Genomic DNA, 16,159 nt, shown 5'->3' on the forward strand with positions numbered 1-16,159 from the left:
AAAGCAAGACCTACGCAACAAGAGTTGTAGCTTTTGGGTCTGATAAGGTCAGTGAAATCCCCTCAGGATTTATCCTGAGATCCTGAAATGTGTTCTCATAATGGACCTCTTCCCATGGATATCTCTCAGAGATGTGAGGTCCTGTGCTCCTTGCTTTTTAGGTTGTCCCTAAACATGTTGAGTTTTCTCTTCTCATTCTCAGACTTTCTGAAACCGGCCTGATATTCTTGGGATGTAGGCAGTAGTCCTGTTTGTGACATTCAGAGTGGCATGAAAGTTATGGAGGGACAAAAACTCATACTTTTTTTTTGTGTATTCTTGATTTTAACTGTTTAAAGATACAGAACTCATCTTAAGCTGGCCACCCAGAGAAGGAACAGAGGCATCACACTTTTATATGGGTTTTTTCCTTGTTTTTTGTTTCCATCAGCATGTGGGAGTGTCAGCTACTCTGCAGAGCCGTATTTTTGGAATTAAGAAGCCAAATTTTGACTGTGGCACTGCTTGTTTATGGAGTTTTTTCCCCTAAAGAACTCTCACTGTTACAGACGTAGGACTTTGGCTCTTGACCCAAATTTAGTGTCAGCAAAGGCCACGTCAGTGTAGAGGAGAGGCAAGAGTCATTTCCCTGTGCATTTGTGCCTGTCTGTTTTAAGTTTCATTTGATGTGTTTTTTGAGCAGTTATTAGACTTAATTTGTAATGATGATTTTTGAAGAACTTTTCTTAGCTATTAAACTTACATAGCAGGGTAGCAGTACTCCAAAGTTCTTACTAAAGTTACCTACTAGAGTTATTTCTGAGGGCCGGCGATATAGCTCAGTGGACTAAGTGCTTGTTTAAGTAAGTGCAGAGACCAGGGTTTGATCGCTGGTGCTGCATGCTACACCGGCCCCGCCCCAGGGTGCACCTGAGCCTGCAGTGCAGTCTGGGTGTGGTGGTGCATGCCTGTAATCCCAGCACTTGGGAGACAGAAATCAGAAGGATCACTATGAGCTGCATGGTGAGACCCTACACACACACACACACACACACACACACACACAAAACCTAAAAGTAGCTCTGAAATGCAGGGAGCAGTAGGGGTGAAGATAATAAAGTGACATTTGTTGGTCAAGAGGCATGTATGGTGATGCTGAGAGAGCAGCAAATATGGATAGTTATTTTTAGGATTCTTTTTTTGTTTTTTGTTTTTTTTTGGCTGGCTCAGGCTACCTTAAGGGCAGTTCTGGTGTGGCATGTGGTGCTGGGGATCGAACTGCAGTCCCTCACCTGTGACTGATTTTGCTAAAGAAGGTGCTTTAAACAACGGAGCTAACCCACTAGTCCCTGTGGTTATTTTTAAATGCTTTTTATGAGGTATGTTAATTCTGAGTAGTCATAGTCATGAATGAACTAATTTTTTGCTGTGTATTTCAGGTTTTTCCCCTTTTCCTTGTTATATAGTTAATGATTCTGAGCTTTAGATGTTTATAGAGTCTGTTCAGGGAAACTTCTAAAAATTGTACTACAATTTTCAAGGACCATATCTTTTAATTAAATAATTTTGCTGGAAGAAAAAAAAATTCTACTCAAGGTAGGTCTAGAAAAGGGTGTTGTTTTATAAAGAGGCAAGTGGGTTTCACAAGCTGAACCACCAAGGCTATCTCTGGATCTTCGTGTTCCTGGCTGTGTGTCTTGGGCTCTGTCTCCCTCTCCCTTCTTGAGTCTGTTCCATGGTTTTTTCCTCTGTTCCGCCTTTTGCACTCTTCTCTCCTGCTGGCTGTATTTCGCTGTGTGCTCTCCTTCTCTTCCTCAATGGATGTGCAGGTGTATAACTGTTTTGTCTCTCACTGTTTTTAGAGGACAGAGTGAGTCCTTTCTATTCATCACCTTAGTCTCTGTCACTATGTCTGCCAGTGTATAGGCATTTATGCTTCACTGTCTTAGCCTGGTGGTATAGAAGAAAGTATTGATCTTGTGTTTTCTAGGTTTCTGATTCCCTGCTGATCCCTGTGGGTTTGTGGCTATTTTCTGTCTGAGTGTTTTTTTTCCAAGAGCTCCTGCTATTTCTCCAATGCTCCTGCCTTTCTCTATGGAATATTTCCTCATCAGAGTTTAATGCTCCGATCAAGTTCTTTAGTTGCAGACACTTCGTAACTTACAGCTCTAAGGAATCACCATCTCTTGACTTGGTCATTTCTAAACTTGAAGTTTAAGAAACTTTATTTTGAAGTAGTCTTAGATTTATAGAAGTATTATAAAGATAAAGTTTCCTGTATGTTCTCACACCAGTTTGCCTTAAGGTTGGTATCTTACCATAACTAAGGTTAACAAAGCAACGCAGTTGAGTAAACTCAAGACTTATTTTAGGATTTTACCAGTTTTTCCTGATGTAGATTTAAGACCAGAATAGGGCCTAACTGTTCAGTTGCTGTGGAGTGCTGATTGTGGCTCCTTGTACAGAGGAGGATGCTGAGCCGCTGTTGCCAAGGTGTCTGGATAGAGCTGAACAGACGCTTCCTGCATCCACTGTCACATCAGAGATTTAGTGTGAGACTTAACCTGATGATTTTTTTTTCCTACACTTCCTATAAAGGGGAAGTTTTGGAGTATGTTAACAAATTGATGAAAACAAGTTGTAATGTTAAAGGTTTCACTTAATTGCTAATGAAAAATTTCATTTCAGAAGATTTTTGGGCAGATGATCATGAGTCAAGAAAATAATTCTGCTTTTGTTTAAGGACATATGCATTTTTTAATATCTTTCACCAACATTTTTTCTGGAAAGTTTTTTTTTTTTTGTATTTTTAGTACAGGGTCTACAGGGTCTCACTACACAGATCAGACTCAGTGATCCTCCTGTTTTCAGCCTCCCAGGCACTGGGATTACAGGTGTGCACCACCATGCCCAGTCTCTATTGCTGTCTCAGCGCACTGCAGGGTTGGGGCTGGCTTGGCACGCTGGGGATCAAACCAAAGTCCCTGTGCTTGCCCAAGTAGGCGCTTTAGTCCACTGAGTTATCTGGCTGGCCCTCTGACAAGTCTTATTTTAATGTAAGTTAGAGTAGGCAAATGAAGATTGCTTTTGCATAATACCATAAAATATACGTAATACCTTAAACTTTTTAAAATATAAAAACTATATTAGAAGCTAGTAGGCAGATTTATAATCTTTTTTTTTTTTTTTTTTTTTTTCCAGTACCGGGGATTGAACTCAGGCCCTTGCGCTTTCCAGGGAAGCGCTTATTCTACTGAGCCATCTCCCCAGACCCCTATATTCTTAATAGTTATGTGTTTTGGTTTCATTTTATACTATATTAAAATCTTTTGTAATACTAATAACACTTTAAGAAACTGATTATATCTTTATGGCAAATATTCCTGAAATCCTTTCTTGTAGTCTTTTGAAATACATAATGTATCACTGTCACCTTAATATCCCTTACAGTAGCACACCAGAACTACTTCTGTCTGACTATAACCTAATATCCATTACTTAACCTTTTCCTACCTTCTGCATACTCCCCAGTTTATGTTTCTTGTAATCAGATCCTTTTACAAGGAGTGTGTATGTGTGTCACACTAGGGATTGAACTCAGGCCCTTTGCACTGAGCTACATCCTGATACCTTTTTAAATTTTTGAGACAGGGCCCTAATAAGTTCCTTAGTTATCAGACTGGGCTCAAATTTGTGATCCTACTGCTTCAGTCTCCCAGAGCATTGGGGAGTGGTGGGATCATGGGCATATGCCAATTGTGTCCAGCTCGTTTTTTTAAATTGCCAACTAACTGAAAAAATTGTCTCCCTAAATTCTGTTTTTTTTTTTTGCGGAACCGGGATTGACCTCCCTAAATTCTAATCCTCTTGAAAATGTTATTACTGTGCTGTAATTCTTTTTTTTTAAATTTGGTACAGGGTCTCACTATGCAGCTCAGATTGGTAGTGATCCTCCTGTTTCAGCCTCCCAAGCACTGGGATTATGATGTGTGCTACCACGCCTGGTCTGAGTGGTTGGCTCAGTGTACCTGGGGGTGGGTCTGGTGCAGCATGTGATGCTGGAGATCGAATCCAGGTCTTGTGCTTGCCTAAGCAAGCACTTAGCGCCCTGAGCTATCTGCTGGCCCTTTGTGCCATAATTCATAATTCATCATCTTTAAATGTCTACTGTTGGTATATTTTATTATGTGAATCATAGTAGTCAGGCAGTATATTGTTGATTCTGTGGTCCTTAGAGGAAAATGTACTTAATGACTTCATTACACAGTTGTAGACAAATGTCTCACTGAACTGTATAACTTGAAACAACCAAAGATGTGTGTATTTATGTGAATATTACATTTTTTTTACAGATAGAATGTTTTTCCTAGGGGTTCTGTTTTCAAATTTATTTGGACATTTGCAGTATCATTACTGCTCTCTGGTCAATTGTTGATCATCAGCTATGGCTGTAAGGCCAGGTTTTAAATGGATGAGCCAGATTATTAGGGGCTTCAGAGGATATTTGAATCTGGTAACTTCACCTTGTCATTTTAGCTCAGCAGATATTACAGTCACATTGAGGAACAGAGGAGATGATGCCTACAGAGCAAATGTGTATGGTGACTCCATAGTTGTGCAGCAGCACATCAGCGTGGATGGAAGTCGGTCCTATAAACTAAAAAGTCAGACAGGTTTGTTTTGATTTTCTTTTCATTTCATATGCAGTCATAACTTAATACTCTACAACTTTGAAGTCCATCAAATTTGATATTCATTGAATGTTGATGCAGAAATTTGATACTTATTTGTTTACTCACCACACAAACTAGAACTTGGTATGATTGTCTTGTGACTTAACCACTAAAACAGTTTGGTACTCACTGCATCTTCTTGTATCATTTAACACAAAGTACCAAGTCGATGATTACTCAAGAGTTAAGTGATTGTGGTGATATCTGCTGAAAAGGTACATCTTCCCAGTCTCTTGAAACCTCTTTTATTTAACAGAGTCAGTTGTATGTGTATATATGCACACATATGTTGATACATGTATACATTACGTAGAGTTGTCTCCAGTAGCAACACCATGATTAGACAAATTGGGGCACTTTGAGATAGAGAGGCATTTTATTTGAAGACATAAACCTCCTTTCACCTATGTAACATCTAGCATTTATGGAGATAGCAAAGGATAGGAAAGGACATAAAGGAAGAGAAAAGTATTCAGAGTTATTCAAAAGGAGATAGGTGAGGAGCAAAGTAAGCCCTGTAGCTATGGGAAAAAGTATGCGCTATTTCTGTACCTGGCCACTTTTCTCCTCTGTATTCTATGCCATGACTGGAATGTCACCCTAGTTCATTCACATTGAAGCGTGTTTAGTGGTGCTTTCTTTGTGATACCCAATAAAAGGCAACTAATTATATTTTATAGGTAGTTGTCCATTTTTTCTGTTACTGTCCTAGAAAGTGTGGTTATTTTATGTTTCTCCACCCTCAGCACCATGGTTTCTACTAGAAGAATTGACTACAATGCTTGAGCATAATTAATATTCGTGGTTAATATATTAATTGTATGGGATTTTTTTATATCGCCCTAGAAATAATCTCATCAATTTAATCTATTTTTCTTAATTAGGTGCTGTGGTTTCTACTAAGAAAGAAGAGCTGATTGCAGTTCTTGATCATTTTAACATCCAGGTAATTGCTAAATATGCAGCTGGTTGTTTTTTGCTGTGGTTTTCACGTGTGTGTATAAACAATTAAAATACCTTGTGAGTAATTTGACCACTGGGAGATTATCTATTATTACTATTGTCAAGTTCTATAAAAAATATCAATTTGTTAGAAACTGGGAGTTAAGAAATGTAAATTTATACTATGGTTTGTCTAGATGTGGTTACTGGTTGAGCCCAGATTAGAATCCAGTTATCCCTGATTAATTCTAGTATTTTAAACTTTGTGTTCAGGATTAAGAATATTAAAACTACAAATCAAAGAAAAAGAAAAAGTAGCAGTTTGAATCTCTTTCCCAGTTTGATGCTGAAAAAAGCTGACCAGAACCATTTTCTGTAAATGGTTAGCATGTCCTGTGTGCTGTCCCATGGGGTAGCCACTAGCCACTTGGCTGTTGATCACTTGAGTGTATGACTTGAGAAATTGAAATTCCAATTGTATTTCATGTCACTTGTGTGGGAAAAACCATATGTGGCAAGTGGGTTCCCATGTTTAGGAAAAATACTTGTTAAATCGGGAGAGGAGCATCTTGTAGGCAATATGTTTTAGCCTAGACTGCAGGACACTTACATAGAATGAGAAAACCCAAAAGTTGAAGTTTATGGAGTTGGGGGACATTAGAAGTCTTGCTGGTCTTCTCAGTATGTTCACAACAGACACATACCCCGTGTAGACTTTTCACCAGGTGACCCTGAAGGGAAGACTTCAAAGACTAATGGCAGGAACTTGCCTCTTCCTGAGGGTTTTACCCATTTACTGGGCAGCTGTGTTTATTAGAAAGTTTTTACTTTCTGGAAGATTGAATAAAGCCTATTTGCCTAAACTCCTACTTCTTTGGAGAATACAAGACCGTTGGTCTTGAAATATTTGAAGATTATTTAATCATTACTTTTAGTTGTCTTCTTGTGTGTTTTAATTCACTCCTAATTAATGATTCAGGTTCACTGGTCAAAATATGGCTGGCCTGGAGCTGCACTGTCCAGTGTGGAGGCCGCTGTCTGCATGGTTACTGAGTGCTCACAACTTTCTGTTTGGGGCCTGCTGTGATAGTAAACAGGTGCTAGATTTTGGAGACTTAAGGCATAGCTTAATTTTTTAATACTGATTTCATGTTAAAGGAATAATGTTTAGAATAGTAAATATATAATATGTAAATATACTAGATATGTATTATTGGATTAAATATATTATTAACATTATTTATATCTTTTCATTTTTATTATGGCTCCAAAAGACCTTAGTGTATGTGGCTTGCATTGTTTTTCCATTAGCTAGTACTGGTCTGAAGTAACTGGGAGGAGAGTATATCATGCCTTTAGGTACCTGAATACATATGTTGCCTGTGCCTCTCTTTCTTACCCTTTGTGTGAAGTTAACTTTCCTTTGTTCAGGGTCCCAACAGTTAAAGCTGCAAAGGACCAAAAACGTCTTTTAATAATCAAAAGGGTGTAGAGAAATGACTTGTACTTAATCCAGAGTTGGTGCCAACATGTCTGTTGTGAAAGTTGGCACATAAGGTTTTACTTTTAAGAAGCCAATTCAATGTGAAATTAGGATGTAAGGAGGCACTATAAAAAACATGGTAGAGAAGGATCAGGGGCAGACCTGTTTTAGCTGCTTCTGTAGCCTGGTCTGGCTTTCACAGTGTTAACTGGGTGCTCCATCCAGTACCATGGGGAAACGGGACAATCAGGTAGCCTACATGAATCCAATGGCAATGACCAGATCAAGAGGTTGAATCCAGTCCTCAGGGCCAACCATCCAGGATTATCTGAATTGACCCAGGCCTACCTGGGAAGAAGTGAAAGAGCAACTAGAAAAGAAAAAGGCTCTAAGGCTTTGGCTGAATTTGAAGAAAAAATGAATGAGAATTGGAAGAAACAATTAGAAAAGCACAGAGAGAAATTAAGTGGAAATCAGAGCTCCTCAAGACAAGAAGGAAAAGAAGAAATCTAGTAGGTATTCATCTTATTCATTGAGCTCTAATTCTTCCAACAGTTCTTCAGACTGTTAAGGATGAGGAAAAGAAGCAATCAAAAAGGACAAAGAAAAGAACCATTCATATAAATCTTCTGAAAGTTCCCTGTCAGACAGTAAGGATAGTTTTTTAAAAAAAAAAGGAAGTCAAAGGATGCAACTGAGAAAGAAAAGGACATTAAAGGACTTAGCAAGAAAAGAAAGATATATGTTGAAGATAAACCTTCTTCATCTGAGTCCTTGTCAGAATCAGATCATACTGAAGACATATGAGCGACAAAGAAGAAAGCACCGAAGAATGAGAAAAGCAGCAGACAAAAACAAAAAAGAAAAAGAAGCATAAGAAACAGAAGAAAAAGAAGGCTGCTAGTTAAGTCCTGAGTCACCATAACATAAACAAGAACCAGGACTCCCCTATGGAGAAAGTGCAATGTCGAAAGAAATTTCAACTATGAAATTACGATGTATTTATTAACATGCATGAATTTTCCTCTTCTTAGAATTGTTGTTGGACTATTCAGTAGGTACTCCAAAGCCGCTATGTGAAAGGGCCATAATTGTTGCTTGTTGCTTGAATATCTCCTTTTCTCCTCCACTGCATGATAACCTGGGAAATAAAACACTGTAGTCATACTTGTGGTTAAAATATTAGGGAAGAAAGCTAATATTTTTGGGGCCGGGGAGATGGCTCAGCAGAGTAAGAGCTTGCTTGGCAAGTGCAAGGGTCTGAGTTCAATCCCCAGTTCTGCAAAAAAAGAAAGAAAGAAAGCTAGTATTTTTGACTAGAAGTATGTAGTGATAAATCAGTAGGAAATGAATCTGGATACATCTTAAGATGTAATCAGAAATGGTCAGATGACTCTAATTAAAAGTTTTTAAGTAGGGATTACATTAATATTTTGAAATTCTTACTCTGTAGGTAAGTGTATTTCAATTTTTTCCCCTTGTATACTTTTTATTTACCTCAGGAAGGAGCTTTTAGAGTGGAGGGAGAGGTGGTTTTCTATCTCTTTAGCTAGCAGAATAGTGCCTTTGGTCCTCACACCTACTTTTGTAGACACAGTAGCCATGCTTCCTGGGGAGGTCAGCTGGGTGCAAGCCCCCTTGCCTCTTTATTGAGCTTAATGGCATTTGTATACTTTGTCATCTGCTGCTTTGAGTGAACCAGAGAAATAGCCGTTTGCAGCATGATAAAGCCCCCAAGCTCTGAGTTTATACCTCCACATCAACAAAAACTGAATGTTTTTTAGCTTTAGAATGTGTTATGTCATTTTAATTAATTTTTGACCCTACTTCTGCTTTGGAGAGAAATTGTTTCATGTAGACACTGGTACTTTTTGAACTTAATAGCTAAAGATTCTAAAGTGGGTGTTTTACATTGTTGCATTTTAACCAGTCAGGAAAATTTTATGTAACCTATGATACATTATTTTTTGTATGAATGTTGTTCAAGCCACAATATTTAGCTTTTGTTAACTCTTATTTATACTGTCTCAAGTTCATTACTATGTTTAATGGCACCCTTGCCAAGATACTTGACATGGAAAAAGCTAGTTTTCAGTTTGTGTTTTAAATAACTTCATATTGGAGCTGAGACTTATGAACAAGTTGAGTGGCAGACCTGATATGCTGTATCTTGTCACATAAAGCTATTGCCCGAATCTTAGCAAATACAATGTTTTAAGTTTGTTGTCTTTCTATATTCATAACAAATTATGACAAGTTAAATTTAAGTGAGAATTGTATTACTGCTCTTGTGTCATATTTTACTAAGATTTTGTACCTCGTATCTCTTACTGAATTATTAGAAATGTTAAAAGGAATTGAAAAATCATTTTCATCTTGCATTTTTATGTAATCAGGTATTATGACATAATTTCATGTAAATTTTGCCTGTTACAGAGATTATGCTAATTATAGTGGTATATGCACAGAACATTTTGGCATGACAAGAAGCTGAATAACTATTTTACTGAAAAAAATGTAGCAATCAGAGTCAGTGTATAAAATTTTAAGATACAGAATGTAAAAATTTTCTATAATTGCATAAATTTTATTATCTTAGAAGAGATGACTCAACATTTTACTTAAAGGAAATGTTTTAACCATTGGTTTACAAAAAGATTATATAGTTGTTAATTTAAAGATAGTAAAAATTAAAGGATTTAAAGGTATTTTTTCTGTATATACTGACCCCAGATGGTCTGTAACTATGAAAAGTTTTTTACCATGTAAATTGGTTTTTGTTACTGGTACTAAAGATGTAACTGATTAATAACTCTGAATTTTTGAAACAAATTCTCTTGTTTCTCTGTTTTCCAACTGTGGTACTTTAATAGTTTAGGTAGTTTAATTCAAGGAATGGCTTATTGGAAACGAGTCTCCAAAAATAGAAATTGTTTAATTTTTTCCATTTGTTTTACCATATCTTCATGGAGTAATAAAGACACATGGGAAATCTTAGTGTACTGCTGTAAGAAAAATTGATAACATTTGTTAATATAATTGGGTTAGAAATAACTGAACTGGACTTTTCAGGTATAGCTGGAAAAACTCAGTAACTGGTCCAAGGTACCTAGGAGGTTGGGGGCAGAGCCCAGGACAGTAGCAGTGGTGCTGCAGACTTTTCCCTGTGTCATCTGTGAAAACAGATAAAAGTGAAAATCCATCAGATGTTGGGGCTTCTGATTGTTTTTCAGCTTGTGCCCTTCTTTAATGTTAAACATTGGAATTTTTTTTTTTTTTAGAAGAACACTTTTTTTAAAAAAATATTTATTTATTTTTATTTATTACATTTATTTATTGTGTGTGTGTGGCCAGCTCAGCCCACCAGGGGGCGGGTCTGGCTGGCATGTGGTGCTGGGGATCGAACCGAGGTCCCTGTGCTTTGCCAAGCTTGTTTCAAGTAGGTGCTTTAGACCACTGAGCCATCTCTCCAGCCCCTAAACATTGGAATTTAATAGTACTGTTTATTTTGGTACAGTATCATGAAATTCTGTGACATTTAAAAATCTAACATTTCCTCTTTGTTTTACCCTAGTGTCACAACCTTTGGCTAGTGCTTAGACTTCTTTTTTTTAAATGAGCAGAATGTATTTATGAAGAGAAAGAAAGCTCCTGTCCAAGAGAGGGACAGGGGGGCCTGAGCGGGTAGTTCCCCAGGAAGCTGTCTCTTCCAGGGACTTTATAAAAGTGTAAAACCATTTGGGGCTAAGGTAGAGAGAATGGGAACTCGCTTAGGTGGGCAGGAGGTGGGACAAACCAATGGGATTATAAGCACTATTGCTCAGGTAAATCTGATTAAATCCAGTATCTAATGGGAAAGCGAGTCACCCATAGCAAGCGGGCATGAATATGGCACAGGGTCTTTTCCTGTTGGGGGTTGGAAGGCAGGACAGGGTCTCTTTCTGTTGGGGGTTGGGCTAGTGACTCACTTGGGTCTTTCCAGGTGATTGATACCTATTTAGAATATCAATCCCAGGTGCTACTCTTTTAGCATTTGTTTGGCCTTTAGGTCTTTAGGCCTGGTTCACAGCAGGAGCATCCATCCCTCCCACAGTTGTAAGGCATCTCATCTTTTGTGCTGTCTCCTTCGAGGGCCTGGTAGTTGTCTTGATGGCACTACCGTTTACAGCATTGTGGACTTCAGTTTATTTACCTTTAAGGCGTAAGTGAAGTGTTAAAAATTGATCTTTTGTTTCAGGTAGATAATCCTGTTTCTGTTTTAACGCAAGAAATGAGCAAACAGTTCTTGCAGTCTAAAAATGAAGGAGACAAATACAAAGTAAGTGTCACCAAAGAATGTGAATATAGGTCTATCCCAATCCATACAGATACATTCGAAACATTGTTCTTGCTGATATAATAGACTAAGATTTTTTTTCATCTCAAACCCAACCGCTTAATCTAATGCAGTTATATAGAACTAGATTAGAACATTTTTAAGTAAGTTGTGAGTATAGTTTTCTTGGTAAATATAGTAAGTCCCAACTTTCGAACATTTGAGTTATAAACTTTTACAATGAGTAAGACTCACTGTCAGATTTAGGAACCAATCTAACTAATGAATGTTCTCCCTGAACTGAACTCACTTGTAAGTCAGGAACTTCCTGTACTTGTTTTCAGTTGACTTTAATGCTGAAAAAAAAATGGATTGTCTTTTAAAACTAAGCTTTAAGGAACTACAAGATAATATTTCTTGTACGTGTATAGTAACTTGTAAACTTTAAAAACCTTTAAATGCTACTACTAAACCATTATGTAGCTTTTGGTATGAATATTGTTATTTCCTATTTTAAAAAAATAAGATCAAAGATGTGAATGTTTCCTGTTGCTTTTGCTGGGAAAAAAACTAAAAGAATTATTGAAAATGAACCTTGAAAATTGTTTTGCCCTCATTTTCAAAGGTGTTCCATTTTGTAGGATTTAAAGAAGTTTTACAAATCAACACATAAAATAAGTGTAGCAGGTTTAGTCATTTTGCGTCCAGAATAAGATGTGTTGAGGGCCAGCCAAATAGCTCAACAGATTAAAGTGCCCTGAGCAGGCACAGGGGTTTGATCACCGAGCCTGTTGTGCTGGCCTCGTGGGCACGCTGAGAAGGCATTTGAGACTGCGTGAGGTGGCGCTTACCTGTAATCCCAGCTCTTAGGAGGCTATAAACAGGAGGATCTTTACAAGTCTGATCTAGTAGTGAGACCCTCAACAGCCTATAGACCTTTCCCTAAAATACAAAAAAAGAAAAAAAAAAAACCCCTCAAACCAAATGAAAACAAAACAACAAACAAAATAAGATGTGTTCTTTTGTGGTTATTTATATGTGATTATGCTTTTAATATCTTTTTATGTTCTGACCTCAAAAGTTTTCACAGAATAAAGTTGTCTTTTTATGTTTTCACAGTTCTTTGTAATTGTATAGGCTCTTAATTGTGTTTTTCTTGGTGATAACAGTTCTTCATGAAAGCAACACAACTTGAACAGATGAAGGAAGACTATTCATACATTATGGAGACAAAAGAAAGAACAAAGGAACAAATAAATCAAGGGGAAGAGGTTTGTAAATAGTTAATGTAAATCTTTTTGAGATGAGCCAAATTCCTGTTGTACATAAACTATAGTGAAATTATATACCTATGTACAGATATGTCTGTATAAAGGTAATATTTATTATTTATTTTTGGTAATGGGACTCAAACTCAAGACCTCACACTTGCTAGGTGTGCTACTGAGTTACAGCCCCAGCCCAGCAATAATTTTTTTTTTTTTTTTTTGTACTGAGAATGGAACTTGCCACCTCATACTTGCCAGGCAAGTACTGTGCCACTACATTATAGCCTGGTCCTGTAATAATATTTTTATAGCAATCAGTGAAGTATTGTTTTTATATTTATGGTATTTGTTAGCCGTTTTCATTTTGTAATAGTGGGTAGGGTATATGTTTTTTTTTTTTAATGTATCAGTTATTTAATTAGGTTCTTAGTAAGAGATTTAGAACACTAATTTGTGAGGATAAATTCCATTTGTCAGAGCAAAAACAGATCACAGGTAGTCCCAGAGCTGAGGAACAGCTTTGATTTTTGCTAAAATCTGTGAGTCCACCTCTTTCTGATCCGCCTTGTGCTGCTCTGAAATCTGGTATCTCTCTTTCTCAGTGTCAAAGATCTTGCCCTCCTGATGTCTGGGTTTCTGCAGCTTCTTAAAGTAAGCATCAGTGAGGTGCTCAGGGAATTTCACTTTGCTGATACCAATTTTTGCAGAAGTGGCAGTGACAATTCTGCTGTGTTCTTTGTAGAGGAACACGATTAAGGCTAGCCCAAGTAGCAAGCTACTGGCCAGCTGCCTGAGGAAGCCCACTCTCTTGCCTCTGTGACGCCCGGTGAGGATGATCAAGATGGTGTCGGGAGTGACGCTAGCTTGAAGTTTCCTCACATGCTGACTGAAGGGTTTCTTTCCATGGCTCAAGAGCTTTGGGGGCACATCTTCAATAGGGTAGTATCTAGGCATTTTTTGAAGCTCAACCACCCAGGTACCTCCATTCTTGTCCCCACCAACTGGTTTTGTGATTGTCGCAAGAGCTTTCTCCTTTTTCTTCTCAACCTTTGATTTAGCAGCTAGGTAAATTTTCTTGTACCAAGCCTTTCTGTAATACATAGCAAATTGGGAGTATCTACCAATTCCTCTAACCAGGACAGGATTTCAGCTGTAGTGGGTCTGTCCCTTTTTGGACTTTTTTGCTTTCTTCACCTTACCCTTTTTACCAGTACCACTAGCAGAAGTCTTCTTGGCTTTCCGTTTCTTCTCTTTAGTGTCTGACTTCTCAGTTTTTTCACCTGCCATCTTGTAAGATAGGAAAGAGGTCTGTCTTCTTTTACTAGAGGAGATGAAAATATTCACATCTCTTGTTATGTGACTAATTGGTTGTACCATAAGGCGTACTCCCCCACTAAAGTGGCTTAAAACTATATTTATTTTGTTGAGATAATAAACACAAACTTCAAACTGATGTTAAACATAGTGTACTTTAAAATTATATACAGTTAGTGACTATCACATTCAGAGTATTCTTTAAGCAACTCATCACATGGGAGCAGCTGTCCCAGGTGTATTCACCAACTTGGCAGCCATTCATGCTGCTTAAGTTTTAAATCATTTGCTGTGACTTACTTCAATTCCAGTTTATTTGTTGATCTTCTGTATTTTCTTCTATCAGATAATCGGAGAACTCAGCTTATAGCTATCCATCCAGTACATAATTCCATTTGTGTTACATAATTTCATAGCTTTTGTTTAATTTAAAAGCCAGTACTTTTTTTCCCTCTTTTTGAGACAGGGTCTTGCTATGTAGTTCAGGCTGGCCTTGAGCTCACTTTGTAGCCCAGACTGGTCTTGAACTCACAAGGTATCCAGCTTCCTCAGCCCTCCAAGTGCTGGAATTACAAGGGTGCACTACCACACTCAGCTAAAAGCCAGTTAAGTCTTCAGCAACTTTTTGGCTTGTTTGAGTTAGGATCATATGTGTATTAAAGTTGAATTCTTCAGATGTTACGTTGGACTTTTTACTTCTAAATTCTTTTTTAGTTAGGTTTATAACTGTGGTTTATTGTGAAAACTAAGAAATGAAGGATGAGTATGTGTATTCTTGTTTTTCCTATCATCCTTGCACACCTGAGTTTAGTGGTGTGCAAGGAACTATTATAAACCATAGGATTAAACAACTTTGGGTTTTTTTAGTACATGTTTGCAGTTTGCACAGCATACAGTTATCCTGGAGAGTGGTTTGCGTGTACTTATTACAGCGTTTTTAAAAAATTCCCCTTCCCCTTCCCTCTCTTCCTCTCTTCCCTCTTCCTCTGGTTCTCCATCTTCTCTTCCCTACTTTCCTAGTTCCCCAAATCCTTTTTTATCTTTGGTATAATTTGTCTTAGCTCATGTTGTGGCATATAAAGTTTATGTTGATTTGGGGTCATTAGGTTTCTGTACATGGCACATCTTTATTCTTCTTACTTCCCCTCCTCATCCCTCTCCCTTGCTCCCTTGGACCACTTCCCTATTGGAGGAGTAGTCCTATTTTCCTTTCTATCTACTTTATTGTTCTCTTTATATGTCCTTTGCCAAAATGAGAGATACAACACAGCATTTAAGCTTATGTGCTTGGTTTATTTCACTCAACATTATATTAAAATAGCACCTTCTTTTGGAGTATATGTTATACTATCTGGGAAAAAGAAATATTTGCATATTTAAATAAATATACTTAGTATAAAATTCATAAAAAATAAGAAACCAGAAATTTCAGAAATTGTTTTTTGAGACCATTTGGGGTTGAGTACTTACCTTCTCCCTAGTATACTTTGTTCTTAACAGATTAAAAATGTTTTGGTTGTGGACTTCAATATGTTTACAAAGGTGCTATACATTGTTGATGGATAGCTCTGAACCATTGGTGGTAAATATGATTGTCCCACTGGGTGGCTTGAGTAGTCCCATTTGGTGATAGCCATGTGATAGGACAGTTTTGCATGTTCCACTAGTAGTTCAAGCCTGCAGAAATGTGTTGGGAAGCACATCCTTCTATAGTAGAGTTCCTGATATATAACAACATAATGAGAACAGTACTATGCATCTTAATTAGAACAGATTTTCTACTTGATTAAATATTCCTTATTCTCAAACTCTAGGTCTGAATGGTTAAATCTTTAAGAAGTAACATGTGAAGGTTGGAAACTAGAAGTCATTTTATCACCAAATACTAAATTTATACCATATGCCTGTTCGCATTGTGTTTGAGTGTAGGATATAGTGGCAAAATAAATGTAAAGATTCTTGGGGTCATAGACTTAATCATCAGGCAGAAAACAGTAAATAAATGAGATTATGGTGAGCACTGATAAAGGAGTTGTACACTTAAGATTATATGAAAGCGTTTAGTAGGAGACTGGCCTGAAAATTAGTGAACAAGGATTTATTGCAGAACAATGTGTAAGAACTG

General features: G+C 37.4%; 1 protein-coding gene across 6 annotated transcripts in view; it reads left to right on the forward strand.

Annotated features, from left to right (window-relative positions):
• The window catches only part of Smc6 (structural maintenance of chromosomes 6), a 93,216-nt gene that overhangs the window by 18,547 nt on the left and 58,510 nt on the right, over positions 1 to 16,159 (forward strand). For all 6 annotated transcript variants that reach the window (XM_023710946.1, XM_023710945.1, XM_023710948.1 and 3 more), the window contains 4 exons: positions 4,516 to 4,652; positions 5,597 to 5,658; positions 11,375 to 11,455; positions 12,622 to 12,723. In XM_023710946.1, the coding sequence (XP_023566714.1) occupies positions 4,516 to 4,652; positions 5,597 to 5,658; positions 11,375 to 11,455; positions 12,622 to 12,723 (382 nt within the window). The remainder of the gene's footprint in view (positions 1 to 4,515; positions 4,653 to 5,596; positions 5,659 to 11,374; positions 11,456 to 12,621; positions 12,724 to 16,159) is intronic.

The sequence above is a fragment of the Octodon degus genome, unplaced genomic scaffold (genome assembly GCF_000260255.1).
Source record: "Octodon degus isolate 3935 unplaced genomic scaffold, OctDeg1.0 scaffold00019, whole genome shotgun sequence".
Classification (NCBI taxonomy): domain Eukaryota; kingdom Metazoa; phylum Chordata; class Mammalia; order Rodentia; family Octodontidae; genus Octodon; species Octodon degus.